General features: G+C 35.1%; 1 protein-coding gene across 1 annotated transcript in view; it reads right to left on the reverse strand.

Annotated features, from left to right (window-relative positions):
* Positions 1–14517, reverse strand: part of LOC145780681 (sushi, von Willebrand factor type A, EGF and pentraxin domain-containing protein 1-like) — a 38897-nt gene extending 24380 nt beyond the window's left edge. The window contains exons 1-15 of the mRNA XM_082592301.1: positions 14505–14517; positions 13851–13993; positions 12613–12701; positions 12297–12433; positions 10832–10882; positions 9733–9919; positions 9380–9540; positions 9003–9126; positions 7091–7165; positions 6179–6216; positions 5106–5265; positions 4801–4808; positions 2709–2765; positions 2241–2381; positions 375–557 (exon numbers count right to left, since the gene is read on the reverse strand). Coding sequence (XP_082448427.1) covers positions 375–557; positions 2241–2381; positions 2709–2765; positions 4801–4808; positions 5106–5265; positions 6179–6216; positions 7091–7165; positions 9003–9126; positions 9380–9540; positions 9733–9919; positions 10832–10882; positions 12297–12433; positions 12613–12701; positions 13851–13993; positions 14505–14517 — 1567 coding nt within the window. The remainder of the gene's footprint in view (positions 1–374; positions 558–2240; positions 2382–2708; positions 2766–4800; positions 4809–5105; positions 5266–6178; positions 6217–7090; positions 7166–9002; positions 9127–9379; positions 9541–9732; positions 9920–10831; positions 10883–12296; positions 12434–12612; positions 12702–13850; positions 13994–14504) is intronic.
* Between the last annotated feature and the right edge of the window lie 11014 nt (positions 14518–25531).

The raw sequence follows: 25531 nt of genomic DNA on the forward strand, positions 1-25531 counted from the left end.
TACGCTACACCACTGGTACTGATGTCTACACAATATTTAAAGTGTACTGTTTTAAATCTAATTTCCTTTCATAGGTTTTATTAAAAAATTTAAAAAGCAATAAAGGTAAATGAAAACATATAAAATCAAATGTGGCTTTGACTCAATTTCGATTGACTCCCGTCATATTTGATATCATTTTCCTGTTTCAAACGCTATGCAGTTTGTACTTAATCTATCATTCTCAATATTTTCTTTTCCATCCAAGACTTTTGTGTATCGACATGCATATAAGTTCCTTCAAAATTCTTATTAGTTTTGTGGAGTCACAAGCAAAGCCAAAAGCTAAGATAGCCTGTTCAATAAAAAGAGAAGACAACCTCAAGAATACTTACTCCTAGTACACGATGGAGGTGCAGGTATGTAAACTCCAAACTCTGTGCACATTAGAGTTGGAGAACCTACTAATTGATAACTTGCAGGACACACATAAGTTACAGTTTGCCCGCGGAAGAGAGGCCCGTTGGCTGGGGTGAAGGTAGCAACTCCACTCGAATCTGAAGGTGGGTTTCCGCAATCTGCCAGAAAACACAGTTTTAATGAGCAAGTAGATAAAATCCAATATGTGCATTAAGTTTGATGTTATGCATATGCTAAAGATGCGTTTCTCTTCCCATTCTTCAGGCAACGACGTAAAATTCAGCCCTTTTGAGAATTATACCTCGCTGTCAGTCATTGTGATTACAGACGATATCGGTAAATTACATTGTCAATTTGCCAAACTTTTTAATTTTTCTTTTTCGTCGTGTGAGCGTTTGAAGCCAACAGTATCCTTTCACCACCTCAATAAGAACATAAACGTTTAACCGACTTTTTTGCAAATGATGATAATATGTGGTGTGAGTCGAAAATCCGCACGCAATGCACGACATATACGTTATACAATTCACCAGCATCAATAAACTGGATTTGTCTACTTTGATAACATCATTATATAAAGGAAAGCTCTCTAAGTTTTCTACTCTTAATTTGTAGCAATTTAAAGTGGAAACAGCAACCACCACTGCATGCTTTCTTATAGCAAAGAACGTTTTTTATTCTCGCACTTGTATAAGCTGAGGTGAAAATATCAATGAAAAGTTTACTTTGTCGCAAATACTTGCTTTTAATTTGGAGGCGTAGACTTTGCAAGTCTATAAGTGCAATAGCACTAGATTAGACCAGTCTAAGGTATTACAGTAGTCTACTGTAGCCTATGTGTAGTGTATGCTTTTTATATAAAATGTGATGGTACATAGGATGCACATGGGTTGTTTTTTTGTCAAAGTATGAGCAATCCAATAATTGCTTGTATCTGTGATTCTCAAAGTTAGGGCGCCTGCACTAATAGGTCTCTTTGATTTTAGTCAAACGGGGTACTCGTTTTGAATAACGTAGATCTTAGAGTGGGAGGAAATTGTTTGGCTCTGGTGATCGTTGACAAAGAGACAACAGAGTATAGGTTTTGTTTAAATAAAAATAATTTCAACAGTTTATTTTTGTAGCACTGAAGAAATATCACAAGAATGGAGGGAAAGCAAAGAATTCCACCATAAGCCTACCCTCAACATGGTGTAACATGAAAATAAACTATATTTGTACAACTTATCACTTTTGCAACAAGTTTTCAAGATTATTCAGAATCAGAAAATGTGATTTACATTACAATTTTTATTTCATATTCATGTAATCAATTATTATTTTTAGATAAGTCGTTAAAAAGACACAACCAGAAAATGAGCGAGCAAACATGGTACAGAGAACAACTACCACACGCTAATTCTGCAGGGCTGTGAAGTAGGGAGAATTTTGACTAGTCAGGAGTCTGAGTCGTTAAAAAGGGCCGACTCCGACTCCGGCTTGATACAAATTGATTAACAATGAAATTTGTCTTTGCAATCTTTTTTCAAAATATTGTTTATGTTCTCTGCATTGCACTCAAAAAGTTTATCAACAAATAGAAGAGTTTGTTCTTGTTACCTAGTTGTCATGAAAGTCGACGCTTCAGTTTCAGTAACAAGTTAAGTGAAAGTAAATTTAAAAAAAATTGGAAAAAGCAAAAATTAAAAATCTGACATCAGTAAAGCCGTAGTCAAGTCAGAGTCGGCTAGGTGTTGACTGAGAAGTTGGTGTGGTATATACTTCGTCCGACTCCACAACCCATGTAATATTGAATAAATACAGTATGAAAATATCTGATAAATTATCCAACACATTCCAACCTCCACCCTCAAGTACGGGGTCCATAAATTCATCACAGCTTAACCCGGTATACGGAAAAGGGCAAACACATTCAGTTCCCTGAATACGATCGATACAAGTACCACCGTTCGAACAAGTGGTTGCAGTGCAGTCGTTGATATCTGGTTGAAATAATGTGCAAGTTATCGGTAGAAGAGATGTTATAGAAACTTTCACCATGATTTTTATATGATTGAATTTGTTTATATGAAAAAAAAACCTCTACATTGAGGTAAATAAAGATATTTCATGCATAGTGTAATGTTCAAGAATGCAATAACCGGCTACAATAACTTATTATTCTAGTGGTTTAATAGCGGAATAATTTTTTTTTTGTCAAATTTTTTATTGCTTTAGTAGGAATTGAAACAATAAGTATTTACATTTTTTGATACTACGAAATTTAAGTTCCTTATCAAACTGTATAATTTAAGACAAAACAAAGTTACCTGTACATGCAGGTGGATTTTCAAACCCATTCGCACATTCTGTTCTGATGTCTAAAACTATAACAAGAAATAGTTTGATGATGTACTTCAACAAGTAAAATTTACTTTACTTTGTTTTTAACCTAAAATGAAAATATAATTTCAAAAGAGTCTTTTAATCTTTACTTTTTATTTCTTGTTCTTTCCCTTACAGGAATAGGTTTTGGTGCTCAAGCCAGCAAAAATTTTGACATACTATGTGAAACTAAATTTGTTAAAATGCTAAAGATTACCCCTCGAGGCTTATGGCGGCTCTATAATGGTCACAATCGTATGTGAAGGCTGCATGCTCAGATATATGTTGATTTGTTTTCTTTGATTACAAGCTAGCTCATATGCAAGTCAGTTCATATCTATCACGGGTTCTCTTATTTCTTGGTCCAGTCCAATAAATATTCGTTATATGAGCTTCTGGGGCCTACGGTTTATCTTCTTGCCATTTCGACTTGACAATTGAGAATGCTTTCCTGGCTGCACTGAAAGGCTACTTGAGCAGCCAGTATTTGGTTTCATCATCCAAGATACGCAAACCTTAAATGAGATAAAGATGATATAATTGTTAAAAATATAGTCTGTGATCGGTTTCTTAGCACTACATTTTCAAGAAGAGGAAGATTCCACTCCTCATTGGAGCATGGTTAACCCTTTGAAGGTTGGGGGGGGGGCTGTCAATTCAACTTTTTTGTATCAACAGTTGTATCTCTAAAACCACTGAGGCTGCGACTACGAGATTTCTTGACTTTTCCTAAATTTTATTCACCTCTATTAAGCTGAAATTTTGAGCGAATAAAGGTTATAAATTGAGAGATATAAGGCATTTCTCAGCACATCCTCTGAAATATTTCTAATTCTATTGTTCAAAATTTTCCCACCAGCTTGATGAAAGCAATTAATTTGGCCCATGTCTTGTTAATCAAATGATTTAAATTGAGATTATGTAAAAAAAATTTCATCACAACATTGCAATGCATGTTTTTCATTACTCTATCAAAAAATACCAAATAATTCAAACGTCATAAGTCACATCAACATTTCAACGTATATAAGCAGTTCTAAAATTTGCATAGTTTTAATTTTCAGATATGCTCTGCGTGAATAGTTTTACAAAGTGAATCCCAAATTTTGAAACCGTGCCTTAAAAAATAACAGAGATATCACTCCTAAAGCATAAGAAGAATCGACAGCCCCCCCCCAAACTGAGCAAGACTCCAGGAGCCCAACCGCCTAAGGGTTAAGTTGAATTCTCGACGCTCATACAAATATGATTGGGGCACACACACACACGCAGTTTGTTGTATTTGGATGCCATTACGATTGATCTTTTCTGCAGATGTTCAGCGACAGAAACTCACTTTTTCATTTGTAACATAGGTACTAAACTTTTTGTATTATGCGTCCGTCTTACATGAGATAGTTTTGTCCAAGCCTGGTTATAAAACTTCTTTTATGTTTTAAACTAGTTTTATTTATATTAAAATTTGATCATGGCAAAGCTCACGTCAAAACCATCCCAATTCTGATTGGCTGTAAAAACAAGGTTTTACGTGATTATATAAAAATTAATTGTTTCAATTGTTTTAATTTATATTTTTCATAAAGTTTATTTTGACTTAGGATGATGTTAAATAAAAACGTTTTTGATGGTTTCCTGTTGAATACCAGTAAACACGAAATAAAATGACTGTTTGCATGAAACTCCTTTTGGCTTCCGGTGTGAAATTGGTTTATTAGAATAAAGTACAATATTCCATAGTCAATACAAAAGTCTTACTTGTAATTGATGGCGGATAACATCGTCTAAATCGTCTACTCCAACAACACAGTGTTCTTCCGCACGACGCACTGCATTTGCAAAATCATATGCAATTATTTTAACCTATAGTTTTGTTTCTCGGCAGTCGAGTGTAGCAACAATTGCCAGCGATAGACACGTGTTTCGCCTATTAGGCTGGGTTCATCAGTATCGCACCACTAATTCATACCACATAGTTCTCAACCGCTGGTTGCGTGCTTTAGATTTGTTGTCACGAACATTTTAAAAATAATTAATTACACATATACCTGATGCAAGTATGCATATGATATAAAATAAGTACAATAGTTGGCTGTCGTTTGAATTATGGACCATTACACAACAGGGTTGTCAGGAATTAATATTTCTTTAACCTATAGTTTTCATAAATTTTAAAGTTATATAAATTTCTTTGTTTAATTTATTGTACACTGCAGTAATTACAAAAATTTCACGTCATAATATTCGTTGACTACAGCCGCCCTGCATTGGAACGTGTTTGTCAATACACAAACTCATATAATCATCAGCAACATTGGTATCAGTGAAACATAGAATCAACTCGCCTGTCAAAACTTCCACCACCACCACAAGACCTAAAGACATTTCTGTCGTTGCACTGAAAATCAATTCTGCTACCAGGAAATCCATCTTCACCTCCAATTACACTCGTCTCGCCAGGTCCTCCTGTTGGCCTGAAAAACGGCATCCTATCCTCTTCATCCACTACAGATAAAGCATTTGGTTAATAATTTGTAAACGCAGCAGGGACAAAGCAATGAAAAGTTTGAAAAGTGATAAACATGATCTTAAAGAAACTAAGAAAGCACAATCTTTACCAGCTGCTGGATACTGTGGATAGTTTACTTGGTGACGTAGGGAAACTTGATTATTTTTTCTTTGTACGAGAGAACTATATGCCGAAATTGAGATGAGTGGTTAGAATAATTCTAGCGACAGTTAGTTTGTTTTGTTTTTTTTCCACAAAGATAAGAATTCAATTGATTGGGAAAAGCAGCGGTCGCGATTTCTGTGGCATGAATTAGTGATGTGATACTGATGAGCCCAGCCTCATGGGCGAAACATGTGTTCATCGCTGTCAATTCTTGCTACACTCGACTGCAGTGAAACATGGTTTAGATCAGGACAATCAAAAATTTATCGATTATCTTTTCAACTTACAGTACCGTTGTTAGTAAGCAAGAATTTTATTACTGTTTGATATTTCTGATAAATCAATTAGATAAACTTAAAATGTATTTTTTTCTTTTTATGATGCGACCAAAAATAATAAAAGCCAAAAACGTTGAAAGTGCAAGCGGGGTGAGTACCGAATAAACAATAGGATATTTGAATGGTACCCAGCTTTTCTGGAAAAAAGATTCTTTTTTTTTTTCGCTCAAAAGATTCCCGAAAAAAATGTTTGTGAAAGAAAGAACTCAGCCCTTGCAGAGCTTTATATTTCATTCCGGCCTTGTTTTGAGCTGTGGAATTGATAATATTTCTGAAACATATTTAATTTGATGGGTTGAAAAAATGTCCAGATTTTCTGTTGCCTGTGTCTGTGTCTAATACGTTTTTACTTATCATCTATTCAATAAAAGAGATTAAATCGTAGCCTACAACACTATGTACTTACTTGCTTTGTAACAAGCGTTGTTGTTGAAGCAACACTCCCTGAAAATAAAATAACACAAAATAACTGTGCCTTTCCAGTTACACTAGATGTAGTCTATTTGAATTACTAGTGTGTTTTGATAGTTTTAAGACGTACACAAAAGTTTAATAGGGAGGGCATTTGTAATCCAATGCCATAAACAGGCTACTGTACCATGTAAAGTAAACTGTCGGGCTTAGTTGTCTGCCTCATTAGCTCAGTCGTGACGCGCCCGACTAAAGATCAAGCGGCGCTGGTTCGACTCTCGAGGTGTGCGCTTGAGCAACGCATTTCAGGACTGCTCCCCATTCAGCGTCACCTAGTGAATGGAATAACTCCTCGGCAACAACACTTCAACAATCGGAAAACTTCACTCTGTCAATCTCGGTAACCGCCCTGCGTCAAGAGCCTCTACAAGTATGCGAAACTACCAGGAATACCCAATCAATGCTTTGTCAGTCCGAGAATAAAGATTCAAATACCAAACCTATGCTGTAGTTTAAAGGTGGTAAGCATATTTGGCAACATATTGCATATAACACAAATGATTAATGTGTATATTATGCTAAATATAACATTTTATCATAGCCTACTTAAAATATTTTGAACTTTATGAAAGCCATCTTGAAACAATACTGCAAATAGTGTAGCAATTGTTATATTATTCTAAAACTTCTGAAAAATTTGCTTGTCGGTATAACAGTTATGTTTTCCAAACACAAAAGCCAATTTTTATTATTGATAATTCCGGTACCTTAGTTTATTCTTCTTTACATATTGATGGCTAATAACTTTTTTTTTTTTTGTAAAACGCTTTTGCGTGTTTTTTCAATTTTATTTCAACTTTCGTTTCTTGTTGATCATGCTGGTGCATTGTATCTTATATGCACTTACTGCTGCAAACAAGCTTCTCTGGTGATGCCTGGGCCACCGCAACTCCGTCGGGAATATAAAGAAATAGAGCATTGCCTATAAAACATAAACAATTTCCATTTTCTTTATTCTAAGAAATTAAGAAACTTTATTTAGAACAATCTGAGATGCTTTGATTGTGGCCATCAGCAGATCTAGAAAAAAAGTTGTAAAAGCATCATAGGCTAGTATAGTGACGTAGCAATAGAAAAGTAATATCTGAGGTTCAAAAGAGGAAATCTAGATTTTAGAGGATTTCTCATCTGACAACTTTTATAACTTTCTCTTTGATTTGGTTGTTTTGCAAATATATTGTAGTCCAATAGTATTTTCTGTTTCTTAAGATTCATAACTGGTATTCGGCTGTAAGCGCAGTTACCAATGCTAGATTTTTAAGAAACAAAGGAAATAAAAATTGACGTTTAGTTTTAAAATACTTTTTGGATGACAATAGAAATATTTTAATCATAATTTTTGAAACCATTTTGAGTAGCTTTGATGTTGTTAGAGGAAGATACAGTTTGAATTGGGAGTAAGTAGCATCTCCAGCAGACATGTCTACTTTTTTATGTAACAGTTTTAAACAAGTTGCAAGTATTTTTGCTTGCTACTTTTCATAATGATGTAGTAGGCCTTATACAACGAACCCAGACTTCTGCTTGTTTCTTTTATGCTTTTTACGTACCCTTGGATTAATAATTCGGCAGCAGTGGCCGAGTGGTTAGCGCGTTGGGCTCGCAGTCGAGAGCCTGCATGTTCGACTCCAGCCACCCGCACTTGCTGTTGTTTCTCTGGGCAAGAAACTTTACGATAATTGCCTCTACCCAGTGATCGATTTCGAGTAATGGGTAGTACCAAATTTAAGTCATAAGTAGAGTAGACAACCGGAAACAGACATTGCAGTCGGCTGCAGCGTGGGTCAGGTGTACGTCGGAAGGCGTACACCGATGCATAGCGCTCAAGTCCGCTTTCTCGCAATGCAGGATAAAGATATGGAAAACAAAAAAAAATAATATTGCTTGACGTTTCCCTACCATCAGCTCCTATAATACGTATGCAAGACATATCACACTTCACGTCTCTATTACTACTGAAATGGTAAACTGGCAAATACAAATGTCAGAGTGGGAAAGTTTTCTATCGAAAAGTTACATTTTCCGCTTTTTTTTAGGCATGTAGTGTGCCCAATTTATACTCTTTAAATTGGCTGTAAAAAGACGAGTACCTTTCGCAAATGAATAAGTTAACATACATTCAAAGACGACTACGAGCAAAATAATTTACCGAAAACGGAAAAAATTAACGAATTTTTTTTTTAATTAAGGACAGGAGTCACTTGAGCAAGTAGCTCCCTGGGTCCACTGCTGATTGTAATATTCCCACACAGAGTAAATACTTTTTTCTGCTAAAACCATACTAATTATAATTAATTACGGTTAAGACCTATTTTTTTTTCAATGCATTTTTTCAACACAATGCTAACCTGACAAGTGACAATACCCAGGCTAAGTGAGGTTGATACAAGTGCCCTCGGAGCTGTTTAATAAAATTAATCGAAAATAGTTTAATGTTTCTCTAGTCTAAAACAATCTTGACATTTTCATTTGTAGGCCAAAGCTTAGTTCATTTGCAAGCTGAAATCTGGATGAAGCCAATATCAAACCAGTATGAAGTTAGCATGAAATCAGAGTGAAATCACAGAAACCAGCATAAAACTTACAAGGTTTGTAGATTCAAATCAGTGTCTCAAAATTCTAAATATCATTTCCTCGCTAGACGCGAAGTTCAAGGTCAGGCAAGATAATACTGTGAATGTAAGTAAAATAAAAGATTCATTGCATTCAATCACATCGGCTGCTGATGTAATGTTTCCTCTTAGCAAAGCTAAACTTACGGGCACAGTTCCATCGAGCACCTTTCTGATTGTGACGTTTCACAGTTCGGTTCCGAACATTCCCTAGTTCTTCTTCGGTTTCCTCCTCCACAAGTCACAGAGCACTCACTCCAAGAAGTCCATTCTGAGATTTCAAAGTAACAAACTAAAGAATGTAGCGTAACATGCCAAAGTTGCAAAAAGTAATTTATTTTAAAAAGTTCAAAAAATTCAGAATATTCTGGATCAATCCTTGTTGTTCAATAATCGTTCTACGTTTGATCAAAGTTCAACTGCTGCAATATGCAGAAAAACATGTGTTTATGGAGTTTCAAAATAGCTTTCAAATTTTCGATTAATCTTAGAAAGACAGATACTTTTAGAGCATTGCATGCTACCTGTCCTGCGTGGAAATACCAAGGTATTGCATGTGTTGATAGACCCCCGCAATGGCGAGTCACTCCTCGTAAGGGCTTCAAACCGATAAGGCCAACGTGGAGGGGAATCGCCTATTTCCGTGTCTTGAGAGTTGATCATCTCGCACTCGCTTATTTCTGGGCTGCAACAATTAATCCAATTTTTAAATAAAATATTAAGGGCAAGGTTAATTTTTGTTTGGAAGGTTTTATTCAAAATCACTTCCCTAAAAATTAAATTACTTTTTAGAAATTCGCAAGGGAAGTAAGTTAAAAATAAACACCAATTGTTAAGTCACTTTAATTGTATTGAACTCGAAACAGTAAAACAATACCTGCATACTGTGTGAACTTGAATGAATTCGATGACTGATGGAAAGTCCGGATCGTTTCTGTTACCAGGAATATCTACCGCATCGTTAAGACAAGAAGAGTACGAACGGACTTGAGGAGAATTGGGATAAAACGGTTCATCGTCTTCTTCCACGCACAATTCCAGATTTACTAAATCAACACTCTTCTCTAGTATTGTTGCGTTAAGAGGATTTTATATAAACACTTTATGTAAATTAACTTCCAGTAATTTTTACAATGTGATGTTACCAAAAGATTAGCGTATTAAGTTACAATACTTTTATCTTAGCATTATGTTATGATAAATAAATAAAGTAGCTTATTGGGAAACTGCAAATCTTCAAAAGCAAAAAAGTATTTAGTTACTTTTTTCATGATGTATGCCACTTGTTTTCAAAGCACTGCAGGTAATAGGCTAATACAACAAAAAAAACTGTGGTGCTATTTATTTAACTATACTTTACAGTTGATTTTAATTCAGTTGTCGATGTTAAGTCAATGCTATGATTTTGTCGACATTAAATTATAGACTAAGCATACAAACATGTAATATTCTTACTCTGCGATGTAGCTTATCAATAACATGAATTGTTTTTGGGGTGTGAACTATGCTAAACTATCACAGAATTTTTCAAGTGACAATAATCTGCGTTTATTCTGATGTTTCGTCAATCCGACACGACTGACTTGTTCAAGGGGCTAATGGTATTAGTTGATAAAATTTGAAATCTTTTTCATAGTTTCAAATTTACGGGCGATAGTTTTGTTTGGAAGATCAATTTTATTTTACGTGTTTACTTAGTTGATTTACAGCAACATGGTCCTGTATTCTACCATGCTAGACATGTATTCATTACCTGTCCTGATCTAGCTCCCTGAAAAAGTTGCTCATTTCTAATTGACAAAGCGTCAAAATAAACGCAAATAATAACCTGAAACACCTTGAGAAAGTTTACGTTAGTTAACACCAGAAGAACGTCTCATGTTATTAAACTAAATACTTAGTGAACAGCCTCATTCTAATAATATTACTAGCTATGCATTCAATATGTTTCCCGATGCAATTATTTAGCTACTTACCAAAGGGATTATTGGAAAGACCTTGTTGAAATACTTCAGCACTGGAAGTAGCTGGAAAAAATTATTTGGATACGATATAAGAATGAATCACGTCCAACTTTTTCACTTTATATTTTCAGATGATTAGAGAGGCGACTCAGTTCAATGTATTAAGAATTTAAATATATTTATGAAAATAAATTATGTACATACGTTTTATTGTATACTAGCGTGAAGTACTTCTAGACTATGCAGAAGATTTATTTGAATACTTTTAGGAAGTTGTACTGAACTGTGTTACGCTCTCCTTTTTTTTTCAAAAGGTTTTTTTAAAGTTTTGTACTCAGCTGTTGAGGTTTTTCAAAATGACCTTCTACTTATGCAATCAAACCTAAAGCCCTACTTTCTTTGCGCAGATAGAGCTTTGAGCAAGTATTTCAGATGGACAAACAAAACAAAATAACTTTAGTAACTTAGGTGTAACATGTTTTATTACAAAGGAATATAACATGATTAAAAAACTAACTCAAACGTTTTCGACACGAACGTATGTTCTCATCAGGAATTCCAATATACAGTATTTTAGGTAGTAGAGCTAAGTAGGATTTTGTTTATAGTAACACTACGCAAAAGCAAAAAAAGCTAGGTCAATTTTCACCTCTTCCTGACGCAACGTCTTGTGAATACTGATTGATACACTGCATCGTAGATTCAAAAAGAAAGGAAGTGGAAGCCAAATAAGTTCCTAGTCTGTTGATCCAGCATTCAACTGTATCACCACCATTTTCTGGACTGCAATATCAGATTTACTTCATTTTTAAATGACATAAAAGCAACTGTGACCAAATGTACTTCGCTGATTAAATGTTCTCATGGAATAAGAATGTAATAAGAATCGGATAATTGATAGCAAAAGCAACAAATAAGCAGATTTGGACAAAGTTAAACCGGATATATTCCTAATTTCAAGCAAGATAAACTTAAGCAAAACTATCATATTTTGGCCACATATGATAGATTGATTGAATCTTTATTCTTGGACTGGGAAAGCTTCTTGCAGAGCTTAATCCTGATAGTTTCGCATACTTGTACAGGCTTTAAATCACTGACGCAGGCGCGGTCACCGAAATTGACAGAATGAAGTTTCCGATTGTTGAAGTCTTGTTGCTGGGAATTATACCATCCATTCGATGCCGCTGAATGTCCTTAACGTGCGTTGCTCAAGTGCACGCTCCAAGAGTCGAACCAGCGCCGCTTGATCTTGAAACTTCTTTGTTCCAGAACACGCGCTAACCAACTGAGCTATCCTGGATATATTAAGAAGAAAATCACTAGAAAAAGACACCATTCTTGGTTTGATCAGCGGAGGAAGAAGGAAGAGCCGTCCCAAAACGAGATGGTCTGATACAGTGACGAATAACAGTCGGATGGACATGTAAGAGCTAAAGGTGTTTGTGTTGTAGAGGGAGAAGATTTACAAAGTAACCGAGAGTTGAAATCGATTGAACTGATGATGACGATGACGATGACGATGACGATGACGATGACGATGACGATGACGATGACGATGATGATGATGATGATGATGATGGTCGTAGTTGGCCAATCAAAGTTGTTGATTGGCTGCCAAAATAGCCGGTTGTTGTTACCGATAGCAAATCAGCCTAGATCTCTATTTAACAAGTGATCTCTATAGAACTCTAATCCAAAACAGACAATAAATGTTTCAACGTTATGCAATAAGGAAGCAAAAACCTTTTTATAGTTTTCTTGACTTGTGGTTATTATTTTTATTTACATACTTGCAGTTAGAGTCATTGTTTCCTTGGTACCATCTGCTGTCAAGAACAGTAGTATCCACAATGCTATCCCAATCCCAAATATCTCCAATCTGGAAAAAAACAATGCAATAAATGCATGTCTTCCATGTTTCCATAAAGTTTGCTTTTTTGTTTGTCTGCCATGATCAGTGGGGTTGACAGGGGGTGTAGGAGGTACTTTTTGACCAGGAACAGGAATGATTTCAGGGGCCAGTAACCTTTCCAAGGGGCCCATGAACTTCAAAAAAACACCCCGTATTCTCTGGGATGTAGCGCGTATTTCTAACACACTTTGTTGATTTGAGGGCCGGGATTTCATTGCTACCCGGCAAAAATTATCCTCTCAATGGTCTTGTGGATGGGAATACGAAACATTTCACTGCTCTCTCATGACAATTCCGCTAAGTTCAAACAAACACTGCCAAAACTTCAGCTAAGATCAAACATACAAGAAGCACGATGGAAACAATTTGCCCCATCTGATCGGTCTTTGAAAGGATAAACAGTCGATAGATCTGTCACTGCCCCTAACTTTCACCCTTACATAAAAGCATGCAATATCGGAAGTGGCATTATGCAAACAATCCTCCCCTGGTTCAAGGAACAGTAGTAGTCGTAATATCAGCAGTAGTAGGCTAATAGTAGCATACAGTGCTTTGCGTGGCTCTCCAATTTCTGCAGCTCCTGATTTTAAAGCCGGTTTTTAAAAATACAGTTAAGTGTGCTACATTACCCTGTAATAAAACTGTTACAAACACAGTTTCCCTAATGCTTTATTTTGACATCGCATAACAATGAACACAATATTGAAAGACATGAATAACTGACAACAAATTATGAAAACTTTACAAATAATTGTTTACAACACTGGTCAACGCAATATTTGGTGTAACAAAGATAAGGAGGATTTTGATGGTTTTCGGGCGTGAAAAATCTAAAAATGAAGTTCGTTTTCTCGTACCAAATCTGTTTTATCAAATCTGTAGCCATCATACATTAATGTTTGATGGCTGCCAAAACATGTTTGATTCCGGAATACGGAAAGTTGATTTCAAATTGTTGACCTATGTAATCTTTCCATTGTTTGGAAATGTCCTCTATTCAACAAAATTTAAAACTTGACGGCAACATACAATTTATGCCTTAATATAGAAAAAAAAAAAATTCAAATGTAGACTATACAATATGCCTTTTATTGATAGGTGATCATTTTAGCTCACTTCACTGTTCAAACAGTTCGAAAAGTAGCTTCGGAGAACTGTGGTTCTTCTGACATCGATGTCGTCAGGAAGGCTCCTTTTCTTTCTTTTTCTAAATTCGTCTTCATAGTCAACATCCCCTCCATCTTCCGCACTGTGACAGGCTAGAAAAAGTTTGTGGCATGTCAATACTGTGCAATTATTAAAGAACTGGCTTTAAGAACTACGCTACTTAAACCAAAATTTTGAACCATTTAGTTTATGCTAAAACAGTGCAGATTAATGGTGAAAAAAAATTGCTTCTTGTCGAAGTTTAACATAATTTTGCAAACCGGTTAACTTTAAAAATTCCTAAACAAAACTTCGTTCCTAAACTTTTCATCAAATTTTCCTATAATTCAACTGATGATCCACTGGGATGCACGGTGTGACAAACATTTTAAATAAAGTAAACAATATCACACCAAATCAGAAGAATCAATTTATTAAAATATAGAGCTTTTGCCACACAAGTGTGGTCTCTTCAGTATAATCGTACTCATCAGCATAATTCTATTTGAATAAGATTTTACTGAAGAAGCCACATACTATAACAATTGTGGATATTGCACTGGACAATCCGGCATGCAGGAAGTGTTTGCAAGTCGCACACGGGTTGCATGCGGTTTGGCTCACCTTGCTTTAGCATATTGACAGAATCATAGTTTAAATGAAGGGTTTTAGAATAAAATTGCTCTGACGGCCAATAGAAAAGCAGTGAGAGAATAAAAAAAAACATGAACGAAAAAGGAAAACAAAAAAGAAAGCAAACGCATCGACTTGGACCTAAAGAGCAAAAATCGTGTAGCCTACAAAAAACACACAGGAAAAAGCCCAATCGTTAAAAAATTGACAGCTGCAAATACCAAAATTACTGAATTGCGACAATGACACAAGTGAATGGGCAATTTGATTGTGATGCAACAATATGAGTTTCTTCTGCGCAATAAAATAGTGTGACATTGGACTTCGATTATAATTTTATACGTCGTGTAAAGTTTGATTGGCATTTACAGATTTTTGGACCAATTAAGTGAATTTTACCTTTTTAAGTCTATAAAAAATAATATGTAGCACTTGAACAGTTACTGTAATTGTTAATTAGTTGAAGGTTCAAACATCCATCGAATACATTGCGAGCCGCACCAAAACGCTATCGCGTGGTTGAGACTTTTGGTTTAAATAGGCTAATATTTTTCAAAAACATATTTTACTGCCATTTAGAGGCAGCATTACAATCAACCAATTCTAGAAACAAAACTCTCACGCCACAAAATGGGTTATGCTAACTTCTGTTCGAATCGGTAGTAGTTACCAAGATAATAACGCCAATTACATTTTTGCCACTCTTGGCAGTAATTGGCAAAAATAACTACTAATAGCCTATACTGATATTTCTAGAGCTAAACGCCCAATCAAAGCAAAGTTTTTTTGTACTGTAAATTGTGCAGAAAAAAACTTGGGGCGTGTTTCTAAGGTTTTTTTAATAATGCAACTTTAAAACAGCGTCTTAATGTTTTTTTGTTTTTTTTGTAAAATGGGCCACAAAACTGCCCGGTAGGTGGGGTGAACGTTGATGGAACTTTTTCAAATTGCGAATTTATGAACAACATTCGTTACAAAAACAAAAAAAGTTAAGCTATTTTTGCGAAGGTCGAGGTGTACAACACTCTATAATGTTTAGGCTACTGGTAGCAAACAACTCAGAAACTTCGCAAAGTTGGTTGACATAGTTTAGGTCAAAAAATCATCAGTGGCGGCTCGTGGTTATTTTCAATGGTTAGGTTGGGAAAAAGTTTTATTGAAACAGCTTAAAAACCTGCTATCAAAGACTAGCATCATCGTTAGCTGGACTGTGCACTTATGATAATTATGTTATATAGCGTTATATTACATATTGTATATATACGTTGTAATGTTATATAACGGCACTCAGCAATGTCACGATGATATAATCAGACATATCAGGACAAGCCGCCATTGCTCTGTGTATTAGTTGATATTAAATCTCTATACTATGACCCATTGTAATCGCTTTAAACAAGATTCCTTTTGTGAATGTTGCATGACTTGACTATGGTGTGCATTAAGGGTATAAATAAATTTGCTGTATTGTTCATTTCCCACGCTACCATGAGTGGAGATTTTTCTTGTTTTGAAAAAACATATCAATAGTAATGATTAACCAATAAAAAAAGTCTCCCTCCGTATTGAACACGTTTTCACGTATATCCTTTCCTTGTACGATCCTAGTGCATAGTACCTATTACCTAAGTACCTAGTCGTATCTTCCTATAGGCTACCTACATTGAGGTATATTACTGCTTTGCTACTATGTTTGCTGTGAAGGTTAGGAACAACATAAAAGAAAGCTGAACAGATTTATACGACAGGTGCTTGTGCAATATGTCTTAGATGCTGTGCAGTGATGATTATACAAGTATAGAACTTTTTTGATTTGTGTGTCGTAAACTTCATGCGATTTACTAATTTTTGTTGCTGAATTATAATTCTTCACAAAAAAAGTTGCTTTCAGTAATATCTAAACAGTATCACCAGTAAGTTTGAAATAGTTTGAAACGGTAGTTTGAAAACTATCACCGGTAGTTTGAAACTATCAGAACAGTATAAGGATATTGCATTGCCTCTGACCAGATTTTTTTTTAAAGGTTTTGTTTGGGTGACCGCTAAGTAGTTTTAAGAGACCGCAAGTGTTTTATTTAAATACCAAAAAATAGCCATATTTGCTTAAACGAATTATATATTAGGCTACTGTAGTTGCAAGTCCAAATTTTGGGAAACCGCTGGAGAAATTTGGGGGACCGATTCGGTCCCCAAAACACCTTAAAAAAACACTGCCTCTGACAACCATTTCCCTAGAGTGTTTGTTACTTTGAGATTATTTTTATTTAAAACCCATTGCTGCAGCTCTGCAGTCTTTCGTCAAACTTGATCTTTAACCCAATTTGTTCAAAGTTCAGCTGATTCAAGTTATGCAAAGTCCATTCCAGTAGTCTACAGTGCAACCAATTGATAGGAAATCCGATTGAAATACATTTAGCTTGGCCAATACAATGCCCTCGCGATGTTATATATGTTCGCTGATCTACAGTATAATCCAGGGAGTTCCCAATCTGGTTCTGCAACACCCTGGGGTGCCATTTACAATACTCTGGGTTGTCGCGAAGTATTTCTTAAATTAGTTTTTATTTCTCTTCATATGGTTAGCTAAGATCCTTGTTGCTGATAAAAAAGTTTAAGCACAATTATTTTTGTTACATCATTAAGGGCAATGTTTTGTCGTACGCATGCGTAGCCTAACTTATATGATGCTTCGTGGTCACAAATTCTTAGTGTGGACCCTATTTTGTTGTGGCTTTGTGATATCAATGTCTGTGCAAGTTGTACTGATTGTCGATCGTAGTTTAATGGGTGAATGCAGTGTACAGAATGGGTTTTACCATCTTGTCTTCTGAAAGAAGAGCAATATTCACAAATCCCTGGTTAAGTTTTACATTGACCTCGAAAAGAAAACTTTTTTTTGCTTTTTATCAAAATGTTGTTTCAAAGTAGCATTCTATTGGCAAGTAAAACTGACCTGTTACTGTCATTTCGCTGATCAAGGGCACAACCAGCAAACTTGCCTACTTTTCTCCACACTGCATTAAAGCTGAAAGTTAAACAAAGCAGCCATAAATAGCATTTTTTGAAGTGTTTGATATGAAGAGTTTTAAAGTTTATTCCAACAACCTGCTGCATTAATAGTGAAAGATGCCACGGGATGGCACAAAATATTTATTATTGAAATAGCTACTTCGTAAATACGTCATTAACTTTGTAGATAATGCAAGTACGTGTTGTCTAATCCTATTAATTTCTGGCAGTATCACTTTTCTGAATTTTTATTTTAAACGCATAATCCCGGCTTAATGGAAACAAAATGCCAGAAGTACTCACAAATGTACGGCAATTGTTTAATCGCAAAAAAATCGTTAAGAGCTTTGTGGTTTTTATCACCCATTTTCACCAATAACGCTTTCAGACTCACTGAAACCTGAAATGTGAAGTACTGTATGGTAATGTACAACTATGATAGAATATTAAAAACTACTTACCTTGTACCATGAAGTCATGACAAATGGCAATAATGCAAACACTAAGCAATACTTTCATACTATTTAACTCAAAAATTTGTCAATATGTACAGTGTAACTACTCTTATGTTCTATTTTTCATTTATACAAATAAACTACGTTAGTATTATAAGCTTTACAAACATAAGAAAATTGCCTAAAGGCATATAAATACAGTAGGCCGCTCGTGCAATGGTACAATATCATTTAGAACGTTATGAAGTGATGTTTTATTTACATAATCCAAGCGTAATTTGAACTTGAGTTACCGTATCTTACATTTCTAAAAGCAACACTTGAAAAATGTCTGTTTAGTGATGGATTGCGTAACATCTGGACTTATCATCTGGAGTATTGTGTGAAATTTCTTGCACATTACCCGACAAACAGTTCGAAAAGTTTTAAAAAAGTTTTGACGTTGTAAACCAAGGGTCACCAAACTTTCTTCTCTGAGGGCCGGATTGTTGCGAGATTAACAGCTGCGGGCCGGATGCAAATTGTGAAAAGATATACTACTATTTACAGTAGAATCTCCATTGACTTGAATTGAGCACAATAAATAACAAAGTCAGCGGTGGAATAGCAAAGTTGTGATGAAAATCGAAATGTTGCTGGAAAAGTTATCCCCTGCTGTGATAAACTACAGGGCATCGTGCTCTTGAAAAAACACTACATATTTCCAAATTTGGCCAAGGCTGTCCCCATTTGTGGTCGTCGTCGTCGGCTCCAGCTCGTATCCGAGCATTGGTTTTGTCTTCAAATTGAATTTGGTTTTGGATGGTGATGTCGTATGTGGCTTTGGAGGCCCAGTCTATGATGGAAAAGACGTGAGCAAAAGTCACATTGTATGGAGGGTGGGGGACGTGGTAGTTTTAGCTTTTCTTTTCTAGTGTTTCGTTTTTCTTGGGCTTTTTGTATCCTGTTTTTTTCAAAAATTTCCGTGCCTTCCCTAGTTCTTTTTCTCCAAAGTAATCTGTCGCTAGCAAGTAGTTCCCATTTTGGTAACTTTTTTTCTTAACAGTTGTAGTGCAGCTGTTATTTCCGTAGCACGTGGCGGGCCGGATGAAATCATTTCGCGGGCCGGTTCCGGCCGCGGGCCGTAGTTTGGTAACCCCTGTAAACTAATCAATTATGCATAAATGGAAAGGACAGCTACACCTTGATAGCACCGCATTCACAATTGATTAAATTGTTGTTACTTGTTTCGAGCACATAATTTCGAGAGATACTTCAAATTAATTTTAAACTTACTGTAAATACAGAAAACTTAAATGCATTTAGCCAATTTCAATGATTGAATTGTAATTAGTGATAGAATTTTAGATGTAAACTATAAATGAGACAGACAGAATAAAATGAAAAATCGAATTGAAGGAAATGTCTGCATGCAAAGAAGCGGTCATCTCCATTAGTGGAGACAAAAACGAATTTGATGATGATGAGTACAATCAATTTTAATTGTAATTACTACAGCGGACGGCTCAAAACAACGTTACTGGAATTAGAAAAAAAAAACATTTTGTCAAGTTAGTGCACCTTTAGTGCCGTGTACGACTGTTTGTTTTTCATAAATAGTTTGCCTCAAGGCATGTCGCCATGCCTAAGATATGTACATTATTTCAAAAGTGCTGTGTTTTACAAGAAGAAAAATTTGTTCAATCTAATCAGCATAAGTCTAATCAGTTAAACAGATGATGTGGTACGAATCAAGAATTTACGTTGATATCCTGCAACTGAGTATGATCAAAGCAATTAGTTTCTGCGTTATTATAGCTTGAACTATAATCAAATAAAATCAAGCCTTAAAAAGCACAGTTATGTAAAAACTTAAAAGTACGAAAGACATAGCCTACTGGTATTGCTGTCAAAAATAAAATATATGAGTCATTTTTAGTAAAGATTGAACGCATTTTTCTATTGGCATGAGTAAAATGGTGTGAATGGCAAGGATCTACGTTTTATTATAACTTTGTGCTGGAAACAGGTGGCATTTACATATTTCCACGGAAAAAGATTTCTCTAAAAGGAATTAATATCAAGCGTGGAATACTTTGTCTAGCCTATATCTTTTTATGTCTTTTTGTTGATACACAGAAATGATTTCTTTGGCGCATTGATGATATGAAAGCCCTGGATAAAGTTGGAGGTATAAACATAAAAAATTTACGCTGTGCTGATGATACTTTCTTGTTACCTGAATCACAGGATGGTCTTTAATTCAATTGGTAAAGAATATAATTAACGCTAAACAGACCAATCAATGATAAACCCAAGTTTATCAAACATCCCAGTAGCCTACTCCAAATTATGATTAATAAGGAAAACATACAAAAATTAAAGTCTTTTCTATCTTGGACATTTGATAAATTAAAATGGAAGGTATGAACATGAAATTCTAAGGCTGGTAGAAATTGCAAGAACTTTACTTGGGAAAATGAAAAATGTTTCAATCGGTCCTCAATTAAAATTAGCAATTCTTCATAGGACATTAAAATGCTATATTGTTGACCTATTGTTGCAGATTTGTTGGCCCTTTTATGGTCAATAAAATGGTCAACCCTTTTATGCAATTCTGAAACTTGCACAGTGTCGCAGAAAATCATCAAACAAACAAGTAAGCTATACTGTACATCAGATGCTCTGTGCTGTTGACAAAAGTAAAATTTATATCCCTACAAAACTGCTTTAATCTTTGCGTTAAAAGAATGCAAACCAGGCTTTTTCTCAAGCCTTGTAATAAACTTTCCGATTTTAAGGTTTTGCAAAAACCCGAATAGAAGCATTTTCATAGAATTTTAATTTGGTAACTAGATTTTCATGTCTTTACGTGAGATAAAGTTTCATATTGTAACGTCTTTTATGCATTGAAAGATATTTGCTAGTTGAAACAACTATAGAATATTTATATATTTCGTAGCCTACAGTTTTACTGCTTTGTTCGTGGATTGCTATTCTTGGAGAAGCTAATAACGCAAAACAGAACGTGTTATTTCTTTCAATCAGCGACTTCGAAGAAGAAGTATAGCAACTCTGTACTGGCTTGTATATTGTAACATAAGAAATAAATTGGCTTTTTGCTATTGAGGGCAAACCAAACCATGAAAAAATCGGCGATGTGCCTCTCTCTTTGCGTATATTGACGCGCGAAACAATAGCCTAATGAGCTAGCTTACTGCTTGTGTCAGCGTAATGGAATCGATTTCACTCCTTAGAAGCTGACTAGAAACAAAAAAATGTCAACAAAACCTTGAAATTGCAAAAACTACACAACTTTTATTATCAAAGTTTCCACCATCACATCAGCCTTGCAAATTTGAGATAAACTGTGTGCATGGCATTCTGTGTTTCAATTAATTGAAGAAAATATAAGAAATGGGCCATATCTGTCCCTGTGAGAAGCAATGTGTTAAATTAACTTTTATTTTTTCAGAAATTGAAATTATGTATCTTGAAATAGTTTGTTATTTTGCTTTATTCCTAAAACTGCTGGAAACTCCCTAGAAAAAAAGTTTTACGTGCTACATATTTCGGGTAGTGATGCCAAGCAGAAGTAAAAATCTTTTCACTTCTTCGATGAACAGCTATGTTTAAGAAACCTTGTTAAAACTGATCTTATTTGAAGAGTTAGCAATACCACGACGAGTAGACAGGATTATCAATAAACATTTAGCGATTTAGTACTTAATCTGATGCAACCATATTTTCTGTGATTGTTCCTTTTGTCCCAGATAATCAAGATATTTTATGTATCGACTTCAACCAAATTAAAATCAGTTTATTCCACTACAAAGGATACACGATCTGAAATTTAAGCGTACAAATGTACTTGAATTTATATCAAAGCTAACTGAAACGAATCCAAATCTGAAATGCTGAATGGAATTGAACCCTGTATTACTTTTTCAGGCCAGTGGTTGCTTTGTATTTTCAAAAGCCTTGTGGGATTTTCAACATTGGCAAAGCACACTTTGTCGCCTGCACACTTCACAACAGGACAAGCAGCATAGGACGCTCCTGTAAATCAGACTTAAGACGATAAGCACTAGACTAGCTCTTATCTAAATCAAACCTACTGAAAATCAAAGAACTCAGGCACATTTTTTTATATTTTTATAGAAACTCTCAATATCGTGTAATAGATATCTGTTGTACGATTTAAAATCTTTAGCAATCAAATAAAAATATTGTGAACGGTTTAAATCGGATATAATGTCCAATTTTCGTAAAATTAGCTTATACGTGTAAGCAAGCAAAACAATACCAAACTTCTCTACTGAAACAGAATTCTATCATTTTATAATCTTTTTACTTTGCATGTATAGAAAAATCATCACTAAAAACGAAAAAACGGACATGCTAACTTCGAAGTGGTCCATTTGAGCAAACGAATTAGATAGCTGTTTTTTAAATTAACATGTTTCTAACAACAACTGATCAGAGTATGAAACTTAATGCGATTTTCTATTTATTTATTTACAAAAAAAGAAAACTATTCTGAGTGTCCGTTTTGAACCGGGTCTAGGGCTAAACGGATATATTATATGACCGCTTAGTGGTCAAGACCAAACGATTTTTTGTAAACTTGTTAGAATAAATATCCATTAATAGAATGAGTCAGGTTTGGTAGCCAATAAAGTTATTTTAAATAAAACTTAACCCATAAACCCAGCTCTTTCAGCATTCTATTTCAAATAGAATTCTTATTCAGCTTCTTATTCAAATAGAATCAAACTACTGTAACTGTTTATCAAACAGTGTTTAACAAATGCATCTTTGCTGTTTTGGGCAGGGCCCACAAGAGGAGGGGGGGGACAACCGGTGCATTGCACCGGGGTCCGGTGAGTTCAAGGGGGCCCGACAAAATGTCTAAATTCACGCGATAAAAATATTGATTTCAACAATTTTGTATAAAATATTGTTTTTATATTAGTTCCGTATGTCGAATGGGGCCCCCTTATGGGTAGCCTAGGCTATGCCCTTTCTTAAAATTACAGACTTTTCAATTTTTTGAGTTTAGGGGGGCCGATAAAATGTTTAAATTTGCATGTTAAGGTCGATTTTGCATAAAATATTGTTTTTTATATTTTGAAGTTGGTATTTCTTAATGTCATGAACAACAGCAATGCATTCATCCTAAGTTTGCTCCCCTAGTCTCTGCAGATTTCAAGGTCAGAAATGGTATTGTATGTAAATGTAAAGCTGTAAGCAAACATATGCAATGCTATGTCAGCCATGTCGGATAGTATTGCAATTTTTATCTTCGAAATGGCTGATTTTACCCTTTATGGTTTTGATCTTTGCCCAGGACTAAAAAAATTTTCCAACATACAAGTTTTTGTTTTCAACAGCTATAAACTCTTCCTCAAATTAGGGCAGAATTCCATATCTGACAACGCTATTGAGGTTATATTTACACTATGTAGTGTTTTAGCATTTAACAGCATTTTATCTTTGTGTGTTACTAGTGTGTATCTGTGAATTTAAAGTTATTTTTACAATAGTGCATTGTTTGTGAAATAATGGAGTGTTAATATTTTAACCTAATTTATTCTTTGTAAGAATGCGCACTGCAAATTTTGCTTGTGATTGGTGAGATATCACGCGACATGTCGCGCTGGGGGGCCCGGCAGCAACATCTGCACCAGGGCCCGGCATTGCTCTTGGAGGCCCTGGTTTTGGGTCTCCAGAACAATCTAGTTATCTGTTTGAAAACATTTTTTACGCTAAAAAATACTGTTTATTTTAGGCTGTGTTGCAAGTGATATCGATATGACCGTTTTTACCTAATCATCAATTGTCTGGTTTTCCCTAAACACGCTTCCAGATATGTAGAAAGTTCATTTTTTTGAGGATAGAGATCCATTGTCCCCCAATGTTCAAAACTAAATAAGCATTTTCAAAGAACCCGTAAATATCATCACATTTTAGAAGACAACTTTTTATAACAAAATACTGAGAAAGCTATTTCAACCTCTTTTCCATCGAGTGTGGTATGATGGTTTTAGTTTTTTAAAACCAAAAAAGGACAAAAAGATACCATAAAGGAAGTAATACCAATACTACACCATGTTCTTGTAAATCGACAGAATGTTACTTCCGTGGTTTGTAGAGAAAAGTGAATAAAATAACTTTATTTATCAACCACATGGCAAAACAATTTGCAAAAAAATTTATCACAATAGATGTATACAAGTCACACGAATAGAAAAACTCTTGTAACACTATCAATCAATCAAGAATCATTGCGTCATCTAGTTAGTTGGTTCATTTGAACTTAAAGATAGCAAAATCAAAAAAACACGCTCATTTATCCGTGGACTTATCAAAACGTTAACATAACACAACACATTATAACAAAACGCATAAGTTATAAAAACTTGGCAAAAACAAAAAGTAGTAAGAATGTAGGCTGGATCTTAAACGATTTTATGTAAAATTAATTTATGTATGGATTAAGTAATAACGTTGTAGTTTATTGCTGGAATCTTTTTTTAAAGAAGATTTACCAGAAATATCATTCCAACCTTGCACTTTTACACTGGAGCTTTTACAACATTATTTTAGGAAGATGTGTAGGGAAAATGTATTATTTGCTGCTTTGCTGTTTTGAAAATGTCTAAAAAGCATTACTTGGATAACTTAGATACTGAATATATGAAACGGTAACAACAAGCAAAAATGTGACTATGCATTCGAATCAACTGGATCAAACAAACAAAGTAAAATCAAAGTATTGAGCGGAAAAGTTAAATCTGCATATTCTGATAAGGCAAAAATATTTGCAGTGATTATTAATTTACAGTATCTGGAATGCTACATTTATATTAAACCAGTGGTTCCCAACCGGGGGGGAATTCCCCACTAGGGGGAATTTTGCCATTTTCAGGGGGGAATTTGGTTTTAGAATTGTAAACCTTTTAAGCCTAGTAAGTTGACCTAGACTAGAGCGCTAAAGCGGAAATTATTATTAGATTAACTCACGATTATTTAAGCAACTGTGTACCGACATGGATGCAGGCCATCACGTAGGCCTACTTCTGTTTCATGCAAATACTCGATGGCTTTCAAGAGGAAACGTAACCAAGCGAGTGTTTGAGCTTAAATTATTTTTTGACTTTTAAATAAAATTAGAATTTGATTCATTGCTGAATGATGACAGATGGATTAGTTCCTTGCTTGTTTGGTTGATATGTTTGGTCCATTGAATACACTAAACGTATTCAATCAATATACGGTATTCAATCGCCATCTCTGTTTAAAGCAGATTGCGCATCAACATGGGTTATCTGTATCCATGAGCCATTGACATATTGATACCATGTGAATTTACAAACTGTACTGATTCCATGCTGACTCAAGGCAGGTTGGAAGAGAGTGATTGATTTATGTTATTGTCATTAAGAGAGTGTCTTAAGGTAGGCTACTAGAAGGCTCTGGTGGCCTGGTCGCGGGGGGACTACGTTTTGTCTGACTTCTACCTTTCCACCAGCCTGGCTTGGGTGGCCCTTCCAGGAGCAGATGCCAGTACCG

Source organism: Aplidium turbinatum, chromosome 12 (genome assembly GCF_918807975.1).
Source record: "Aplidium turbinatum chromosome 12, kaAplTurb1.1, whole genome shotgun sequence".
Classification (NCBI taxonomy): domain Eukaryota; kingdom Metazoa; phylum Chordata; class Ascidiacea; order Aplousobranchia; family Polyclinidae; genus Aplidium; species Aplidium turbinatum.